Source organism: Ciconia boyciana, chromosome 6 (assembly GCF_034638445.1).
Source record: "Ciconia boyciana chromosome 6, ASM3463844v1, whole genome shotgun sequence".
NCBI lineage: Eukaryota > Metazoa > Chordata > Aves > Ciconiiformes > Ciconiidae > Ciconia > Ciconia boyciana.
This window is the reverse complement of record NC_132939.1, coordinates 64,592,334-64,613,767: the sequence shown is the minus strand read 5'-3', so window position 1 is coordinate 64,613,767 and position 21,434 is coordinate 64,592,334. Positions and strand designations below refer to the sequence as shown.

Sequence of the window (21,434 nt, the reverse complement as noted above, 5' to 3'; positions counted from 1 at the left end):
TGGTAGCAGGACCCTTCAAAGGGAGTGTTTAGCCTTAAGCCTTTGCTTTGAGAACCATCTGCCTTTGCGTCATTGCTATTAAAGATATATATAATCTCAAACCTTGTTTCTTTGTGCCAGGAATCTCAAGATGTTACTGTGCCATGTGCTGTGAAATGCTGTACTAAAAAGCCAGCCATATCTCATGATTTTATGGATGAAAGACTCCCAAATCGCTTTCCTCCCCTCCCACCACCCCCACAGGCTTTTCAAACAAGACTGAAGAGGACAGCAGGCAGGAGATTATGGGAATGAGAAGTGGATTTGATATTTTCAGTTTTAAATAGGTCTGACTATGACTTCTGATCATTAAGTGACATGAACAGCTTTTCAGGCGATTGTGTTCAGGACTGAATTTCAGCCATGTGACTTGTACTCACTAAATATCACCGTAAATGTGGCTGGAAGTTACCTGGGTCACAGAGGACTGATGGAGACGTATGCCTCAACCACAAGCAAGAACGCTGCAGTCCTGCTGACACCATCCTTGGGTCTTGCTGGGTTAAAGCTGCTCTTTACGAACATCCTAGGAAGGGGGATAAGGGAGGAAGGGTGGACAGGGCAGGTGATCTGCAATATGGAGCTGATGAAGAACTTGAGACTCACTGAGGATCTTCAGAATTTGGCTTCAAATATCTAAATTCCTTTTTTTTTTTTAATCAGGCAGTAGATGCTCTTGAAAATGTTTGTTTTATAATGACCAAGAGCTTTTCATCACTCTTGGCTTCTAGGGAAGTCTTACATATTTAGCCGTTTCTGTGCAGACTGCGGAAGATCAGCCTGTTTGTTTTTGTATTTAATAGGAATATCAGACTGAGAGGGTATAAACCTTGATGGTGTTCTTTAATAAATGTTAAAATTAGCTCTTTTCTTTATTACTATTCCTCACACTGTTATGGCCAGGGAGTAAATAATTAAAAAGAGCTTTTGGTCTAGCTGTTCTGTCTCCCAGACTGGGACTGCTTGTTTCATATTCAAATGAATGAATGCCAGTTCTCAGGTTAAGCACCCCAGAGCTGTATCTCTTGGAGCCCAACCTCTGACCTGTACAGATCCCGTACCTTCTGGTACCCCTATACATTGCCTGTGCGATATCCTCCCCACAGGGCTTGTTCATAGGCACCAAGTCAGTGCTCCAGGGCTGGATTTACTGTGTGTGCTTGGATCATGTGTCCAGTGTGCACAGACGCCATGGAGCAGAGCATGTAGTGTCCTTCCAGGGAGTGCTGGGGCCATGCATCCTCCTGGACAAGTGCTATCTAGGCACAACCTTGTCTCCTGCAGGGCCTGTACCCCCAAGAGGGGCTGTTAGAGCGATTCACGGCAAATCCTGGGGCTCCTCAGAGTAGGCTGGGGAGCAGCCATGTGCCGAACGCATTATTCCGATGGTGGCCTCCAGATCTTTGTCCTGTCTCTGGACTACAGCCTTGCTCACAGTGGGTGGTAGAAAAGGTGGTGAGCTCTCAGGGAAATGGGGGCCAGAATGGGCTGCTGTCACTGTCAGAGCAGTTTCTCACCTGCAGTCTCGTTTGCAGGGACATCTGACAAAGAGGGTCCTTGCTAGGAGCATGTGATGGACCAGATGAATTTTCATGGTGAGAGACACATAGAGTGACAGTCAGATGCCAGAGTAACCCATCACTGCAGCTAAAGGGGAGGGTCACTCTCCCAGCTGAGAGCAGGTACTGATCAAGTTGCTGTTGGACTCTCTCTTAATATTTATTGGCTTTCCTTCTTAGTAAGCTGTCTGGAGCCATTGTGGACTGGAAGGCTGCCCTTACAGAGCTCCCCAGCACCTACATTGCTGCTGCCTGGAGCTCTCTACTTTCACACAAAGCACTTCAGAGGGCATTGCATAGCTTTTTATACCAGAGGGAATGTCACTGCAAATGCTTTCAAATAGTCTTTTATCTTTTTATCTCTGCAATGCACTGCACAAAGGGCCATCCAATGGTCCCAAGACTTTATAGTCATGAAGTTGGCTGTTTGAGAGTTGGAGGGCTGGGAGCTGATGCCTTTTTTCTCAGAGCTAAGTTGTACAATAGGAGAGAAAGTGCTGAACTGTGATTTGAAAATGTCTTCCACAAGGTCTTTCATGTGGAAGAACTCGTTTTGCTCTTCTAAGTGACCCTTCACTTCCAAAACACACACATGCTCTTTGTATTTCATTTTTCAACTCTTTATTTCCTCTTTTTCCTTTAGATTCATTCTCTAACATCAAGAGTATGAACTCTTCTGATGGTAACCTAGACATGCAGAGAGGCTGTAATACCCTGGCAACTTAAAATTTCAGTCATGGATTAAAATGATCAAGAGAAGATGTTTGAGGTATCCGTATATCTGTTAGCTTTATTACCTAACCCTAAGTGGCATTGTAAGCGAGCATATGGACTTGCTGACATTCAGCAAAGGTGTTCAGTAGCATCAATATTAGCTTTGAATATTTTTCCTTCCATTTGGCATTTTTCCCCCATTTCTGCAAAATACATGTTTCCTGTTTATCCTTATATTCTTTTCAGAACATTGCATCTTGACTTTATTTCACTTAATGTACCATATTTCTCTCCACAATAGAATATTTTAAAGCTAAATTGGCACAAAACAGTAGCAATGCTGAATGCTTTTTGTTGCCATGGAAATATTTCTGGGCACTTACTGAAGACCTGGTTGCCAATAGTAATGTAACAGAGAAAATAGATATGCTTCATTTAGCAGCTACTGGTGATTAAAGAGCCACAGAAACCCGTTACAAGGTCATTCCAATATATAGTTTATTGGGTTCAGGGGGAAAAAACCCCACCAACTATAGATGAGAATAATTTTGTTTTAAAAAAGATGCAAACCAAAATCCAATAGTTGTTCCCCACTCTTAAACTTAGACCACGCTTCTGAGATTAAATAAAATTGCAGTTAAAAACCATCATTACCCCTTCTCCTTTTTATCAAATACGTTTTTGATCACATTTTTGCCTCCTAGGAAATGTTTCCTAGCTCCCAGAGTAGCTTTTCTGAGGCCCCAAAGCAGCACACACATTATTGAAAACCATTTTTAGGCTTGGGGATCTAATAAAGCATTTGAGCAATGAAATTCTTGGGTTCTTAAGTCAAACGTCTGTTAGACACTGTGAGGCATGCTAATCAGCAGGGTGCAGGTTTGGCTGCCGCTGAGTCCTGGTCTGTACTTAAATGATGCTAGTAATGTTGTGCCAAGGTTTCAAACAAATGCAGGGAAAAGTTTTTCACTTTGGATGCTTTTGATCTACAGTTTAAAAACGAGGAGGTAGTTCAGCAGGAAATATTGCAACGCCAGGTGTTTGGTTTAAGAGGTTAACGATGGGAAGGCAGACCGTTCCATGCATGCAGATCCTTGCCACCATTTGCAAATCATGTAGTTGTAAATTTTGCAAATACAGATGAACTTGCTCTTGCAGCTTCCTTGAGACCTTCCTTCATTGTCTAACCTCAGTGTTTCTGATAGAGAAACTGTCTCCCATCTGAGAACAGGGAGAGAGCAGCCTTTGCATCCCCCTGCGGCTAAGATACTGCTGCTCAGCTGACTGGGGGTGGCTAGCGAGAGTGTGGCTGCCAAATCCATCATTGCACATTTGGCTTAAGAATTGAAAAAAGCAGTGGAGCAATAAGCCACTTCTAAAAGTAGTGCACTGCAAGCAGAGGGATAGAGCTGGCCAGTCCATCTGCTTCCCAGCCTGAATCTATAGAGAAAAAAAAGTAATAAAAAAGGTGAAGAGCAGCAATAATTGTGCCATGAATGCAATGGCTTTAGCCCACTTCTTCCTCAGGGCCCATGGCCTTTGCAAACAAAAAGTCAAAGTGACCATTAAGTTAGGAGTTTCAGCAGACACTGCTCTGAAAAGGCATGGGGACAGACACACCAGCAGAGCTGAGTTCTGAATCAGAGCTGAACTATTTTTGCACTGCGAGTTCTGTGATTGAAGAGTCTCCCGAGCTGTCTGACACTGTGTTCATAACACTAGTGTAATTTATAGGTGAGCACTACACTTAAACTGCATGAAGTCTTTGCAGATTTTTTTCCCATCAATTAGACAATCTCAGCACAAGCTAAAGATTGCGTTTCAGTTGTACTAAAATAATTTTTTTGACCTTGGAATACTAGGAAGTTTCATGTCCTAATAGGAATCTTGTCTAGATGGCTAGATAGTTATCGTCAATACATGTCTAAGGGGAGGCATGGCTCTGAGGCTCTGGGAGTTTTTAAAACTAGAAAGCACTATTGCATTTACTTACGTTGGCCTCCAGCTTAACAGGGGTCATTGATTTTTGCCAGTAATTGCTGTAGTAGAGGAAATTATTCTTTCTGCTGTATATGAGCACTCCTGACCTCAGTAAATGACCCTTCATGTGGCCAGGAATTCCTAGGCAAGAAGTGAATTTTCATTAGGTCCTATAAACCCATATAGCAAAATATACCCATAATAAAAAGATGTTGCTTGTGTGATAAATAAAACTTCTGCTTGAACCTGAGACTAAAATAGATAGATGGCCAGTTTCCATGTAAAGATCCTAAGTGTTGATGAATTTTATCACCTGTCTGGCTGTGGAGCCAGCCAGTGCTCTAGCCAGAACGTAGCCCTATAAAAATCAGTGCCTGTACTCAAAGCAGGACATTTAAAGAGGCTACGCTGAATCAATAGCACCACTAGGACTGAGTGAAGGAAAGCAAAGACAGACAGTGGACACTTCACAGAAAATACTCCTCGCTGCTCGAGTGGGAGAAAGCGCTAACGTGACTGAGGATATGCATCTGCTCTCTGAAGAATGCGGTATGAGTCCGCAGCTTTCTGAAATGAAGTGCAGACGTGAGTTTGCATTGAATGCTTTCTCTCTGGGAAATTCAGAACCACTCAGAAAGTGTTTGTGCACAGACTTTGTCTTTGTGAAGGTGGTACCATGTTCCTTTTTATATTTAAAATACTCCTTTGCAGTTCTGTCTTTTCAAAGTCTCAAATTATAAGGGAACTTCATCCATGATGCCAAAAGTAAGTGGTAATGAGAGTACACAATAGCCCTGAAAGGAGGGTGGATTGTGGTATATCAGCTTTACAGCTGGGGGAATGAAGTCAAAGAGTGGTTCAAAACACAAATTTTCCAAGGTGCTATCATTGCGGGCTCTGTCTTGGGCCTGTCAACATTGCTGTTCATCCTCAGTTGGTGATTTTAGACACAGTATCTTTGTAAGCCCACAGTAGATCAGTCGTTTGGGTTTTCACCAAGTTCCTTCTCTGGTGGGCAGAGCTTCCTTGTGCCTAGCTCCTTAGGGGGCGTGAGGAAGGATGCTCTGTTCAGGACTGCTTGTCATCTGCTCTTGCCATCTAGAAGGTTGCATAAGCTGTATGGAGAAGGATGTATTTGAGAGGAAGAAATGGATTTTGCCATTCAGTGCAGTTACAGAACAAATTGTGTGTGTGAGCCTGTGTGTTTGTGCATGTATTTTCTGATCCACTTTTGCTAAGTGGCATCCTCTTCCCACTCCCCATATGGCAGTTGCGACTCTATCTTCCTCTGGGAAGGTTGTTTAGGACTCAAGAGGCTTAATTTACCAATAAACAGCATCTTGGCAGCATCTGGGAAGTGCTGCCTCTCTCCTAGAAACCCTGCCTGCTCACCTTCTATCTCCTACTACAGGCGAGGCAGGTGTGAATGATCTCATTGGGTTGTGGTGGAGGTTACGTGCAGGCATACTAGCAGCACTCTGTGCAGAGCTGGAACATAGTATTTCTGTGTGCTGATACAAACAGTAATACTTTTTTTTTTTTTTAAATGCAGTTGTTTCTAGCTTGGCCTGCTTTATAGAAGGCTACTTATGGACACCCATGATGGCAGGCAAATGCTTGCAGAAGGGAATGACCATTAGGCCTTTTGGAAGCATGGATAATCCATCTCTGTTTCCTCCTAGCCTCTTTGCATTGCTAACAGCACAAAAACACTAATGTAAGCTCATATGAGATGGGATCACTCTGTCAAAAGGTGAGTTGGTGTTGGTCCTCACCTCTTGCCAGATAGGGGTGTGGATATGACTTCCTTGTGCCTGGTCCATTTTTGGCTGTTGTAGTGGCCTGTTGGCAGCAGCTGTCATTTTGAGTGTCCTCATAGACTCCTGAAACTGTTTTAGTAACCAAGGGGGAAGACTGCAATGAAAGAAAAGAGGGAGATTACAGGGAGATGGAGGAAAAAATGTGCAGTTTTATAGACAGTGAATGGCATTGTTGGGCTGTGTGGGTCTTCCAGGTAATGAGGAAGGTGTGGTTGGGCTGTACCTCTGCAGATGCTGTTTGTGTGATTCTCATGCAGTCTCCTCCTCCTGAAGGAAGGCTTCATCAGTACCTATTTGCAGACCAACATGAATGACTTAGGTTGAATCTTAAACCAGTCCATAGCAAAAACCGTAGAAAATCCCTTCTAATGACCAAGATAATAGCTGATGCTGTCAAGGCTTCATCACCCTACCTAAAAGTTCCCTGATGTTCAGGCGGGTGCTCCGCTGTCTAGAGAGCTCAGTATCCATGTGAGATGAAGCATCCCTGGAGGGACTTATTGCACTGGGCATGAGTGCTTGCCCACACAAGCCAGGCGCTTGGAGGCATTTCTCTCCTCAGGCTGAGGGAAATTCAAGCCCGTACGGTCTACACGCAGCATAATCTGTGTGGGAGTATTTTCCAGCAAATAGTATGAGAGTGATGGTGCTGGCGAGAAAGCCCTGAATTTGGATTAATGAGAGCACTGAGGTTTGCTGAAGCTCTGTGTCGCAGGGTCAATTTTGGGGTCTAGACTTATTGCCATAAATAATGTAGCTATAAAACCATTGGCCCTGAGGGTGCGGTTTTGCAATTGTCAGTAGCTGATGTAAAACTGCAGCTGAGATATATTGTCCTTCCCCGATCACACAGTTGTGCTACTTCCATGTCTGGCCTCAGGAGCATGCCACTGTGTGGTGAACCGGACGAGCTTGTTGCTTCAGCTGAGAGTTACCAGCCCCTTCCCTATTACTTTTGAATCAGGTGAGTTGGCTGCATGATTGCTAAAACTGAAACAAGGGGAAGAGGGGAAGGGACGGAGGACAGGATTGTCCCTTTTGGGTGACAGCTTTGGTCCTGAAGGCATGTGAGTCTTGTTGCACCACATCCTCACCCACTGCTGCTGCTGAAGTCTGTGACTTTCCCAGGGGTGCCATGGAAACGGTGGTGTTACAGCAATGGTAAAGGGGGGCTGTGGTGAATCAACCCTCTGGTAGCAAACAAAAAGTTTCAATTAGAAAAATCAGTGGGAAAATAAATATCTGCCTTGTTGCAATGCAGTTGTTATCCGTAGCAACCCCAAACAAATATCTTTGTGAGGGAGTTGGTTTCCACCCTGTTAATCAGCAAACAAAGACTTGTGGGTGTGAAGCTAATGGTTACGGTGTTGGGTGCTAGGAATGCTATGTAATCAGCGTGCATACGTTGGGTCTAGCAAGTTGTGAGCGTGGTGTAGCGAAACCGTGCTTTCAGGAGGAGCAGGAGTCGGTTTCCTGGGCATTTCCTTGGCCAGTTTGATTTCTGCTAGGTGGAAGGACATTTTCTGGAAGAAGCTAGTGCCAATTCAGAGAAACTTCCTTGAATGTGGTGGAGAGAGCTTACAAAGTGACTCCCTTGCATTAGAAAGAGAAGTGCGTATCCAAGCCAAGCAAACAAGTAGAAGAAGAGGCAGTTGATGGGGAACCTGAAGGAATTCAACCCATTGTTGTGTGAAAGCTACCAGGAAAACTGTCATAAAAATAATGCTTATAAAGTGAAAGTTATTTTTTGTTGGAAGGAAAGGACAGTGTTTCCTAACTCATTGGCTATAGGGATCCAGCGGTTTGTTTAGTTTCCGAGTCCGTGAGCATTTACAGCTCCACACCGCAGAGCATACACAGCTACACCTGTGCCCTGCAGTGTCCCCAGTGTAGACACAGCATCTGCTGACAGAAGGTGCTTTTCTGCCTCTGCAGCTGCATGTTTTCTTCAAGCAACCTAACCTGGGCTGGCAAAGGGGTGTAGGCTGACTCATGGATGTAACTGCATCCGCACCAGGGGTTTTCCTGGCTTAGCAGTGTCTCCTACAGTGTGTAATCTCTTCACTTCTCCACAAATCCTGGGCCTGGGCTAATAAAACCCAGTAGCATAAATGAAGCCTGACTCATGCTTACTCCACATGTAAAACGTAAAGTAGGCGATTGGGAAAATCAGGGATGATTGTGCTTCTGCTTCTTGGCTGCCATTTCCTTTAGCTATGGAAGAACCTTAGGCAGCAAAGTGAGAGTCAGTTTGAAGCTGAATCCCATGTTCCTATTTTTAAAATGGAAATTTGGGAGTAGGAAAAAAGCAACAGGAAAAGATGTTGATTTTCGTGCTGTTTTTTGTGGGCAGTTCCCTATTTCTTTGCACAGCAGTGTGCAGAATTGGAGTTTATTGCTCTGACTGCTGTATTGTTTGGCTGTGGAGGTGCTTGATGGTCAGAGCCAAATAATGACTTGTTTCTGATTACTCTCTAACTTTTTTTGTTTGCTTTTTTCCTTTTTGTTGGAAATGTCCCCTGATAAGAAAGCTGTCAAGTTGTGATTCTCTCTGCCTGCATCATATGCAAACACCCAAGTCTGTTCGCCTCGGAGAGCTCCCAGTTGGTTTGGTCATGGGGTGAGGACAGATGAAGAGGTAGAGATTGACATGTTGCAAAAGCAGGACGCTGTCACTTGTCACTCAGCAAAGAGGGGTGGACTTTATGTTTACCACTGGGCACTAAATGACTCCCTGGTTGGTATACCTGCCAGAAACAGACAGAACCACGTAGGCCTGGCTGCAAGGAGAAAGCCCAGGTGAAGGCTGTCTTCTGTTCGTTAGTAAACGACCAGTCGGTGTTAGTCAATGGTGCATGGTCACTGTGCACAGTCTCTATGTCCATAATGGCATGTGTAGAAACATAGGTTTACTGTATCGCAGCACATTCTCTGTCAATTTTAAGTACGCTTGAGGTCTAGGTGGATGTTTTGGATTTTGTTTCTGTTTTATAAAAAGAAGGGGTTTTGATGATCAGATTGTATCTCCAAATAGTTTTGAGCATAAATGAAGGCATGGGGTACTCTCCTCCCTAGTCAAACCCATCAATAGAGTAGTTGCATTACTTTGTATTTTTGTTTGAACTCCCAGTTCAAATGGTTGACAGCAAGAGCCAGAAGATGACTCCAGATTGAAGACACTGCAAATCAGAGCTGTAGTTGCATGGGAATTGGTAGTAGCAACTCCACATGGGTTACCAAATGTTCCCTTTACAAAATGTTCCCCCTTTTTTCTGAGAAGCTTTAACATATCCATTGTTTGCAGCAGGCCTTTCCAGTTTTCCAAAAGAAAAGCCCTTTTCTTTCTGTGTGTAGTTCTGGGTTTTGCTGAGTTAGGAGCCATTGCAGATCACTGTTTCTCTATGTCATCCTGATCATGAAAATTTTAAGGCCAGGCCTGTGTGACTGCTTCTATAATAGCAAAGAACACAGCACAGAGCACTCCTGGGATCCTCTGAGTATATGCATTATGCATAGATGTACTGATATTGTCTTTGGTTATATGATCAAATACTTTTTTTTTTTTTTTTTGTATAGTACTTCTGCTTCCTTCAGGGCTTGGTGATGCTCCCATTGAAACTCTCACTGACTTCTGTAAAGCAGAATCAAAATCTTTAAGAAGAAAGTGGGCACACAAGGGCAACATTAAATGTATAGGAAAGCAGAAATTTGGCATTTGCGAACTTTTCATTGTTCAGCCAAAATGACTGTTGGTTGTTTGGTTTTGTTTTGGGGTTTTTTTGGTTTTTGTTTTTTTTTTTAACATGCAGGCAGACAGGATGCATGCAGTACATCTATATTTTACACCTACACTATGTATTTTATTTGGTAATTTTTTTCCTTGGATAAGCTTTGAGCAAATGATAAGTTATTCTTTATACTTGGTAACACTGCAGAGAATTCTTGAATTATTTATTTCATGCATTTTAGCTGAGTGTATTTGGATGCCTGTAAGCTAACTTTGTAACTGATTGGGTGTTTGAAATTTCTGAATAAATAATAGTAGTTTGAAATACCTTGCCAGAAAAAGAGGTCACCCTCCTTCCTCCCCCACTGTCTCCTCTGAGGAAAAAAAATAAATCCTGCATGCCTCCTTATGAGTGGTGGGAAGTTGATTTGTAAAACAGTTGCTGCATAGAAGGAATTGAGTTGAAGTTGCTAGAAATACGTATATGCTATACAACATCTGCAGATCTCAAGATGTATTCATTATCTTTCCAGAATTTAGATTGTAATTATGGGTCCTTTATTTAAGTTTCCATGGTGATACAGAAAATGTTTCCCCCTTGTCCTTTCCTAATCAGGACACTTGTATATTTGAATGGTGAACATTTTTCTCTCCCCTGGGTAAAGTTAGTTTTATTAATACAGAGGTATTAAGTTGACACAGAGCTGTCTGCCGCTCAGGCAGAGATTCAGCAGCAGACATATCAAGCATTTGCTACAGATTCCCTAGTGCCACCGTTTAATTAGCCTATACGCTTCCAAATGCTAGTAAGAAATAGCATCCTGTGTCATAACAAGTGATGCAGTCATGCTTTTGGGATTTGTAAAGTGGAAGCCAAAGTCAAGTGGCCAATAATATATCAAAGTGGGCCAAAGTCCTCCCCTCCAGCCCTTCACCCTTCCCCTTCTGTCCTAGAAAAAGGGCTCTGCTCTGTTTTGCAGGGAGTTGCACGCAGGTCACCCAGGGAGTGCCCTTACAGGAGCTGGATCCCCGTGGCCTTTGTGAAATTTCTTGTAATGACCAGAACTGTACACTACATTCATGCGCATTTATTTAAGTATACAGCCTCGTGCCCCCGGACCCAGGATTTTAATGTTACTGTTGTTTTAGAAAATGGTGAAGGATGTGGCTTAATTGCTAAAGATGATATTTTACTCAGGATTTTTAGCAAGCTGTTTGAGTGAAAAGTGGACTTTTGTTTAAACTGGGATAATTTTTAATTTTTATCTTAAATACCCAAAAGATGTACACATATAAACAGAGCTTACCAGCATTTGCTGAGCATTTAAATTAATTTTGTAGAGGTTGCATGAGCTTCAGGTATTGAATTGACAACACAGTTGGCTGAAAAGGAAGGTTTAGTTTTATGTGTTTCGATTATTTAAATACATCATAGCACATTTAAGCCATAGGGTTGTTGCAGCTTGAAATAATTTTTACTTAAAAAAAATTCAAAGAAACTTATTTTTAACAGCTTACATAAAAATAATCAATTTTTATGATAGCTGGTCACTGACCATTTACAAACTAACATCTAAAACTTTTTTCATTTTTATCAGAATAGGAACACTTAGCTTTTTCCTCCAGTTGAGAGCAATTTTCTAGAAGGAACAGCAGGCTTATTGTCAAACTGTGGCAAATCAGACCAGAGGGTCAAATCTGCCAGCGTGGCAGCATAGAAGAAGCTAGCTTCTGCTGGGCTGGTGGTGGGAGCAGTTTGCTTCAGTACTGCCAGCTTCCTTGCTCTCTGCCTGAGGAGTTGAGTGCTGTCTTCTGTGCAGCAGCAGGTAAATTTATGGAGCAGTGACAGGAGCTGTCATTAAGTTTATACTGCAGATTTTTAATAGACCTAACACAGTGTGTAAAAGCAGGACTGAGTTTCCCCACCTGTAGCCACGTGATTACTGTAAGTGAGATTTGAGGTGAAAAAAGGTGCTTTCCCCCCCAAAACCAGGCAGTGTCACTGAGAAAGCTGCCCACCACCCATTTGTCTGCAATGCCCATTTGTTCAGCTGCTCGGGTTTGCCATGGCAATTATCAAAGCGAGTCTTGGCAACCATATCATATACTTCATGCTCAAGAGCAAGCAGTGGACCGACCACACTTGACAGCTGGCTTGTTCACACACGTGTACGCAAACACGCACGTACACACCGACTCCCCGTCGTCCCCACTGCTCCCTTCTCTGTGCATGTTGGTGGGTCAAAATATACTGTTGTTGTGCTTCCTTGATGCTGATGGCAGGGAGATCAGCAAAATGCCTCTGCATTTTCATCCTGACAAAGCAAGGCCAAGTATATACAGTATATATTGAACCCTCCTTCCCCCATCTGGTGGATATTCACGCACTAATGAGGGTGCAGTCATCTCATATTCAAAGCACGTGTTGGTAGCAGGAGGGGAAGGCACTCACAGGGATGTGCTCAAATGCGTATCTTCACTTTTAAAGGTTAGAATTTACATTGGTCTCCTGAGTTCCTCTGCTGCTGGCAGATGGAGTCAGCAGTGCCTGTTAGCCATGCGCCGTATTTATGTGTTTATGGTATTACCCAGAGCAGGTTATGTCTGAATTGCTTTTTCTGCACAAAAGAAGTTCCCTCTCCTTAGCAGGAGCTGAAGGGGAATGGAAGCATGACCAAGTTTTCAAGTCCTTTGCTTACGACTTTGCCTTTGCACATGCTGATGATTTTACAAGTGGTTCTCTATGTGTGTTGTGTCTGTCTTTGTGTTCTGCTCTGTTAAATATCTTTTTTTTTTTTTTAAATAGGGTAACATGCAGAGTTGGGCAAGGTCTAATAATATGTAAATGTTGCTGATACAATATGACATTCACAGGCTTTTCAGAAGTTGAAGAAGCAAGTGATTCTCAAGTTTATTCCCCAGTCCTCCCTAAACCCTTGGTCCCCTTTTTGTCCCCAGAAGGTCCATCTGAGAGCTAGAAGCGTGCCATGTCATCTGGCTTCTTGGCCAAGGGCAGCAGACTGTCTAAAGCCTGGGTTGTGTTTTTCTCCCAGTAAACAGTTACAGGGAGGATGAAGAACAGACGACATCTTCAGGCAGCGATGATGAGGTGATTAAGCAGTTTGAGATCTCTGTGTCATACTCACAAAGTTTTTGATCAGAAGTATCTGAAAAAGCAACACCAGCAGGCATGGAGTGTAGACCCAAATTCAGCCGTTTGCTTTCCAGCCATGAGGAGTACAGTACAGAGGTATCTGAATGCAAAGGTACTGTTTGTGTGAAATAAGATTAAAGAAGTTGGAGTCTTCAAGATCTGTAGCCTCAACATGGAGAGGTTCTTTTGTTGTGGAGAAGTCGTCCTGAATCTTGCTTTCTCTCTTACTAAACTTGGTTTCCTTATTGGTTACCTGCAGCTCATTTCTAAAATAGAGGGAAGAGTCTGGATCCAAGCCCTGCTGAAGTCCATGAAGATCTTTCCATTAACTGTATATGGCTTTTGAATTCTGGCTCCTAATCCACAGGGATTTTCATGGATTTTATTGCCAATTTTGCCAGAGTAAAGGCTGTGGGACTTCATTCTAATTATTTTTGGTCTGTGCCACTTAAGTAATTTCTTTAGCAAGCCCTTTAGCGAAGTTGAATGTCTCCTTTTGTAACAGCTTTGCAAACACAAGGTGAACAGTGAATGAATTATGCTGTATCATTTGCCAGCACATATGCCAAATGTCAGGCAATGACAGAAACTAAAAATTTATGGCACAGAAGGGGAGAGTTTTATGATCTTCTATGGACTAATGTAATGACTCTTTTATACAAACAGAGATGAAATGCATTTAAAAATGTAGCTATTTACAAAATTGGCCTGAACACATTCTAAAATCTGGAGAAGTTCATTAGAGGGAAGAGCCATGAAAGCGCCCGTTGTTTTTTGTTCCGTAGAATGCTTTAATTTTGAAATACAATTGCTTGATTTTGATGCACCCTCTGATTAGAGCGATCATTTCAAGATAAGGCTCTCCATCAAACTCTTCTTCTGGCACAACATGGTGCAGAGTTGCTCTTACTTTTCAGAGGTAATATTAATAATGTTTAAATAGCTGTTCAGAAACTAGATGAAACCAGATGTTGAGGTCTGCTTTCACTAAGACATTCGGTTCTCTGCCCCTTTCCTCACTAGGCTCAACATTAGACCCTTCGTTACAAACAAATGCCTATAAACTAATCCTTGGGTATGTCAGGTGTCCTTCAAACCCAGAGAGGCTTCTGAGGCATGTAGAGCTGCTGTTACTGCGTGTACAGCGGTAGTTACACACACCCACGGCTCCCAGTATGAGACTTTTATTTGGGAGAAAAGCTGAGTGGTTGGGGTAAATCCTAGATAACCCCACACCCTGCTACCCCCCAGTTGCTGGTCCGATAACTCCATGTGTTCGAGAGTCCATTTTGGCCTCTAGCTGGTGCTGTGATCACAAAACACAAAAAGGTTTGTGTGTGTAAAGCCATCATTGTGTCCCGACAGTGTATCAAACACTGTTTCAGCTGAGCAGATCCTTTCTGGGTGGGAGGGATGAAGGATCTTTCGAAAGTGCTGAGTCCACATTGGGATCATGGCACTTTCAGACCTTCTTTAGACTCTGCCCAAGACTTCTCTTCTCCTTGTGTTCTCTTAACAGACCTTTTACTCATATAGCTGGTAGTTTCCTTTTCCTACAGAATCAGAAATCTATGACAAACTTAGGCAATACAGCAAAGTTGAGCACTTCGGAGAGCCCTGAATAGCTTCTGTCCCACTCAGCCTTGACATACGGCAAAGTCTTCTCACATCATGTTCTTACACGAGATTTTCCTTGACCCTCTGTGTCTGTTATCAATGTCACGACAATCTGCACTTTGGACTCGTCTAGCTTTAACTTTTCACCTGTTAAAAATCTTTGTAGTAACCTGAATAGAGCTTGGAAAGAGGAGTGCACATTGCAGGAAGGAAGTGTTTGGAGGGTGCTCTGGGGAGCTGAATGGCTTGAATGCTAGCTCTGCCCACAGCCTCTCTGCAAATCACCCTGTTAATAAAGAGCCTGGTTTAGTTCTGGAAACATGGAGTCTTCTCAGGCTATTACCCAGCATGTGGTAAATTAAACAATCTTGGCCTGATTGCATAATGTCACTTGAAATTTAAGATCCTTTTTCTCTTTAACCCCTAAAATTTACAAGCCATTTTTGTTTAGATTTATTGTAATTAGATAATTATTCTGCTCCTTTGAGGCTCTTCTAGGAAGTTTTTTAACACTTTTTGCTGGTTAATCTCAAAATAACCAGGGGCAGAAGCACTACTTGATCTCCCTGCATCTGGTTTGGTTTAGTGCAAAGGAGCACGTGGTGCTGGGGTACTGCAGAGTGATTTGGAACTGGGGCTGTAGCAAGGGCTGGGCAAGAGGATTACTGCCATATGAGGACAAATATACCTCAGTCCCACTAACTCCTATCTCTGCTGCTGTTACTGTCTTTCAGGAAGAGGCGTTTGAAAATGAATCCTAGTAGCTAGGAGGATTTCAAGTCCAGAAGGACCTAGATCCATGCTGAAATCCTGTCCTCCTCTAGACCATATTTAAACAGGTTCTTAACTTTCAGAAAGTGTTTATATACAGTCTAGAAGAAGGGATCAAATGTCTTTATTTTGGAAAATCACAAAGAAAAGACATGCTTTTTCTTGTAAAGCACAGTGATTCACTGCGTTCCACAGAGCAAACGTTGCCTCAGTCAGCACAGGTAACAAGCACTCATTAAATTCATCATCTGAGTGTTTCTTGCTGTTCAATGAACTATGTAGTGTTAATTTAGCAAGATCTACTAGGCTCCATCTTTTAACTCTGGCAGTGTGTTTTAGGAACTGATGAGGCCTCTCAGGAAATTTCTTTAGCACATTGTAATGCTTCCTAGAACTGAGAGATTGTGTATCATTGAAAAGAAGAAATACACTGTAGGTTAACCAGGCCGTTTACCTGCCAATGTGAGGAGGGACGTCACAGTATTTTCCAGCCTGATTTTCAGTGTTTGATGTGCTGAGCTTTCCCTGTATCTTTGGAGAGAGGCTTCCATATCCCAGTACCTGTTAGAGTTCTATTTGGAGGTGATGCTCATCCTTTCATCTGACAAAAGTCACAGTTTCTTCATAGCTAGTTCTTCAACCTTGAATACAGACTTTCCTGATTTGTTGGTGATTTCTGTTGCCCAGTATTCCCTTTGCCGCCTCCTTGGCTTTTGGACACATGTGACACAACAGGGAAAGGTCGGGGACAGGACTGAAAAAAACAGCACTCTTTAAGTGTACAGTGCTATCAGCCCTTAATTTTAGAATTGGCTGCTATTGCTCTGCAGGGACTCTTGGCTAATTAAAGTTCAGATAGTTAGATAATGCTGTCTCAACGTACATCCGTGATGCTGTGTTGTTTATTCATGTCAGGTATTCATAAGACAGTTGACATTTTCTTCCTTAAAGATCTCTCAGGTAAATTACAGGCATTTTACTGCTCTGACCTTTTCCTTTACATGAAGAACTTCTGTTTTGACCATTTTTTGTGAATATAATCATAGAATCATTTAGGTTGGAAAAGACCTTTAAGATCATCAAGTCCAACCGTTAATAATGTTAGACCATTAATAATGTTAGAACGGATATAATGGGAGAGGTGTAGTTGTTCTAGTCTGTATAGTTGGGCTATTAACTGTAATGATCTTCTAACACTGGTATTTGTAAGTGATTATCTCTTACCAAACTACTTTAAAGAAAAAGCCAGACTGTTTCACTAAATGGTTCTGGTGAATCACCTTTTCCCTTCCTTTCCCTGAATACTACATTTGCTTTCCTAACACATTCATTTTGTGCCTGAGTCTGAGAGAGATGGCTTGCTCTATTAATATATTTCTGGAGTTCTCCTGTTATGAATAGCCTTTTATGGCTTTAATGTAGTTTTTGAAAATTCCTCTATTATTGATCTAGATATTATCCCAGCAGGAGTCAAAACCACAAGACAATTGTGTGAGGATAATTTCTTACTACAGTAGCATTTTATTCTGAAAGCCTGCTGTGTGGTGTGTGCTTTGATGGATGACCCACTGTTTAAAATGTGTATTAGACATTGGCTTGCTAATTAAATGCCTTAAGGAGCGCCTGTACCCATTCAGTCTCAGTAAATTTGTGGAATTTATGTTGTTTTATTTCTTGCTTACGTTCTTATGTTTACTTTTTTCTGTTTTCTGACTTTGTAGAGAAGAATGGGAGTAATGGCAAAAAATCAAATTACTTTCTACCCTCACTCAAGAGTTTCAGCTCAGGGCAGAGGCGAGACAATGAGGGCTCTTGGTTTCAGGACTAGGTCTGCCAGATGGGAGGATGAGGAGGAGAAGAGGTGGGTTTTTCATTTCAGAAGGGAGTGAGAAGAGCACTCACCTGGAATTTGAGATATCTGAATTTTGATCCCTCTTTCCTCCTGAAGGACCATCTCCTACGTCTCAGAAGTGGACCATAATTACAAAGCTGTGAGGTGCTCTCAGACTTCTCTGTTGAAGTGCCCTTGCTTGAAGCATTTTATTGGGAGGGAGAATGTGAGACCATTCATAGTTGAAGAAAGGGGATAAAGTTATTCTCCTAATCTCTAAGCTGTTAATTTGAAAGAGCAGCCAAGGAGAGGGGCGAGGACTTCCTGCACACCTCCAGGAAATGTTTCCTGAGTGTAATGCCTGTTCCCTTTGTTGTTTGTTTTGGTTTTTGGTGTTTTTTTTCAGTTTGTGTTTTGTTTTTTTTTTTGTGGAGCAGGTATGAATCAGAAACACCATATTTGCGGCTAAGGCCAAACATAGAATTTCTTCTACTCAGAAGGATTTGGCCTTTTTGTTCTAGACAGAGGGATGCATAGAGAATCATAGAATGGCTTGGGTTGGAAGGGACCTTTAAAGATTATCTAGTCCAACCCCCCTGCCATGATCAGGTTGCTCAAAGCCCCATCCAACCTGACTTTGAACACTTCCAATGATGGGCATCCACAACTTCTATGGCTAACCTGTTCCAATGTCTCACCACCTCATAGTATATATCCAATCTAAATCTACCCTCTTTCAGTTTAAAACCATTACCCCTTGCCCTATCACTACAGGCCCTGGTAAAAAGTCTCTCTCCATCTTTCTTATAAGCCCCCTTTAAGTATTGAAAAGCAGCAATAAGGTCTTCCTGAAACCTTGTCTTCTCCAGGCTGAACAATCCCAAATCTCTCAGCCTTTCTTCATAGAAAAGGTTTTCCAGCCCTCTGACCATTTTCATGGCCCTCCTTTGGACCTGCTCAAACAGGTCCATGTCTGTCTTGTGCTGGGGGCCCCACAGCTGGATGCAGGACTCCAGGTGGGGTCTTACAAGAGCAGAGTAGAGGGGAAGAATCACCTCCCTTGACCTGCTGGCCACGCTGCTTTTGATGCAGCCCAGGATATGGTTTGGCTTTCTGGGCTGTAAGCACACATTGCTGGCTCATACCCATTTTTTCATCCACCAGTATTCATCCACATCCCAAGTTGTTCTCTGCAGGGCTGCTCTTAAACAATTCATCCCCCAGTCTCTACTGATATTGGGGATTGCCCTGACCCAGCTGCAGGATCTTGCACTTGGCCTTGTTGAACTTCATGAGGTTCACATTGGCCCACTTCTCAAGCCTGTCGGAGTCCCTCTGGATGGCATCCCTTCCCTCAAGTGTATCAACTGCGCCACTCAGCTTGATGTCTTCTGCAAACTTGCTGAGGGTGCACTCAATCCCTCTGCCTATGTCATTAATAAAGATATTTAACAGTACCGGTCCCAATACAGACCCCTGAGGGACACCAGTTTTTACTGGTCTCCATTTGGACATTGAGCCATTGACTGCACCTCTTTGTATTTGGCCTTGCAGCCAACTCCTTAACCATCGGATAGTCCATCCGTCAAATCCAGATCTCTTTAATTTAGAGACAAGAATATTGTGTGGGGCCATGTCAAAGGCCTTACAGAAGTAAAGTTAGATGATATCTGTTGCTCTTCCCTTATCCACCAGTGCAGTCACTCCATCATAGGTGGCCACCGGCATAGTCAGGCAGGGTTTGCCCTTTGTGAAGCCATATTGACTGTGTCTAATCACCTTTGTGTCATCCATATGCCTTGACATATCATCTTAATGGGCACAGAGGTGAGGCTGACTGATAGGTAGTTCCCAGGGTCATCCTTTTTACCCTTTTAAAGAATGGGTGTGAGGTTCCCCTTTTTCTGGTCACTGGGGGTGTTGCCTGCCTGCCATGACTTTTCAAGTATGATGGAGAGCAGCTTAGCAACTACATCAGCCAGTTCCCTCAGGACCCTGGGATGCATCTCATCAGGTCCCATGGACTGTGTAAGTTCAGGTCCCTCAGAGGGTCTCAAACCTGATATCCTACGATGGGTGGGACTTCATTCCTCTAGTCCCTGCCTTGAGATTCAGGGACTCAAGAGATGTGGGATAAGCAATTGCCAGTGAAAACTGAGGCAAAAAAGTTGTTGGGTACCTCAGCCTTCTCCATGTCAGTTGTCACTAGGTTCCCTGTCTCATTTATCAGGCGGGGAATGAAAACATTGATTCATCTAAACCAAAGCAAACTAATCATTTTCTATTAAACACAGTAATCAATACTATTTTTTAAAGATTTGAGTTGGAGACAAAATTTGAAAAAAATGATTGTTCTATAGTAATGACCTTCTTGAGAACAAACCTGCAGGTTTGAGAACGAACAAGCAGGTGGCCCTGCTGGGGCAGGGTCAAGATGACCTCCAGAGGTCCCTTCCAATCTCAACCATTCTGTGAAACATTTTAACCCCAAATAGCTGTGTTTGCAAAGGAAGTAATTCTGTTTTCATTACTGTCATCAGCTGTCTGGAAGCACAACTTGTTTTCTTTCACTGTAACTGCTCCGTGCTTATTTGAAAGAGATGGAGGTAGAATCTAGCTCTTTGTGTTCCTAAAGCAAGGCCTGGCATCAGATGCATTAGGAGGAGGAAGGTCGCTGGTTTTCTTCTGAAAGTGCTTGCAGAACACATTCAAGGCCAAATCATGATGTTATTTTCATCTGTGTCCCTGCACCTGTAATTATCTGTGTCGCTCCACCCGGAGAGCTCTCACTGATGACTTCAAGTAGAGAAAAGTGCCCTGTGTTCAAAATAGAGACTTCAGTGGTGCAGAGAAGGAATCTGTGGTATGAACCAGAGAATATTATTTTATTCTCATTAATGAACCTTGCTTTAGCCCATAGAGTAAGTGTGTAGGATTAGATGAATTAAAACTAATAAAAGCAGGCAGGAAATTAGGGAACACATCTCTCCTCAGTTGCCTTTGGGACAATTTAGCCCAAACATGGGATTTGGAGATTCCTAGTTGGCTTGTGGGGCTGGGCATGCACACCCAAGCTCTCAGGGATGGGTGATAGGTCGTGGTGGCACTCCGTTACCTCTGTGAAACCCCTTTCCTCACCAGCACCATCCCCTTGAGGGCAATGCTAACTCCTGTCCTTTCTCCCTCCTTCTGCACAGAAGGAAATTGCTGATACCTGTTCATCAGGCCTATGCTGTGCTTTTCTGTAATTTGTCTGACCTGTGTTTTCATGGAAGCGATTGCTTTGGGGCCGCAAAGCAGCCTCAAGGCACTTGAATATCCCAAACACTCCATTGATAATTGCATTTGGTAGTTAACTTCTTCAAGTAAAGGCAACCAGTTTCTCAGTTCAAGATGGGGTGAGAAACAGCCATGTCCACTCCATCAAATGCTGGTTTATACAGGATTTGTTATTTTACAAGTTCAGTGCTGCAGTACTCAGAAGTAGAAACTGTCTCTTGCATATGCTAGAGATGAGGGGGGGGGGGGGGAGAAAAGAAAGGAGAGAAAGGCACTTTTTGGGAGGTAGAGGAGGAGGAATTTATTATAATCCCTCTGAAATTATTTTCTTGCTGAATATTGTTAGATCTGGATGGACTAAGCCAACTGAGTTACCAAGACAACCTATCCTATCCTGAAGATGACCATGTATCTGTTGATTCAAGAACAATTGAGAGTAGGGGCGCTGGGCAGCGTAAAGGGCCTAGGATGGAGTCCAGCATTGCTGATGGTGTTAGCCAGCAGGCCACGGAAGGACGTTTGGAAATGGAGACAGCATTTACCAACCAGGGATTTGAAGTAAATGATGCTACTGACAGCTCATCAGCTTGGAGCCCTGAGGTATGGTGAATTGTCATTTATTACACATGGTGTAAACTTTTGAAGGATATTGGGGGCCAAAAAATGTTAGGGGAGAGATGAAGTGCAAAACTGATCAGCACAGCACAAGAGAATGCTTGAACATACACCCTTCTTTATATGTTTCCCCTTTTTCTTGTTTTTTACCTCTTGCTACTAACACTCATTTGGAGAAGCTGTTTTATTGCTTGATTTCTGACTGCAATCTTTGAACTGAAATTGGAGCCATTAGCTGCCTTGGCAGCATTTACTATCATTTGGTAATGGCCCAGGGCTTTGTTACTGGCTGTATGCGCAGGGTGTGTGTCTAGGGACATGGGGTGTG

General features: G+C 42.9%; 1 protein-coding gene across 3 annotated transcripts in view; it reads left to right on the top strand.

Annotated features, from left to right (window-relative positions):
* The window catches only part of SYT16 (synaptotagmin 16), a 117,439-nt gene that overhangs the window by 75,784 nt on the left and 20,221 nt on the right, over window positions 1-21,434 (top strand). The window contains exons 1-3 of one of the 3 annotated variants that reach the window (XM_072865427.1): window positions 1,611-1,721; window positions 2,242-2,367; window positions 20,838-21,091. In XM_072865427.1, coding sequence (XP_072721528.1) covers window positions 20,960-21,091 — 132 coding nt within the window. In that variant the 5' untranslated portion in view covers window positions 1,611-1,721; window positions 2,242-2,367; window positions 20,838-20,959. Of the gene's footprint in view, window positions 1-1,610; window positions 1,722-2,241; window positions 2,368-17,169; window positions 17,243-20,837; window positions 21,092-21,434 lie in introns of those variants that run through there. The other 2 variants (XM_072865426.1, XM_072865425.1) reach the window with 2 other exon arrangements.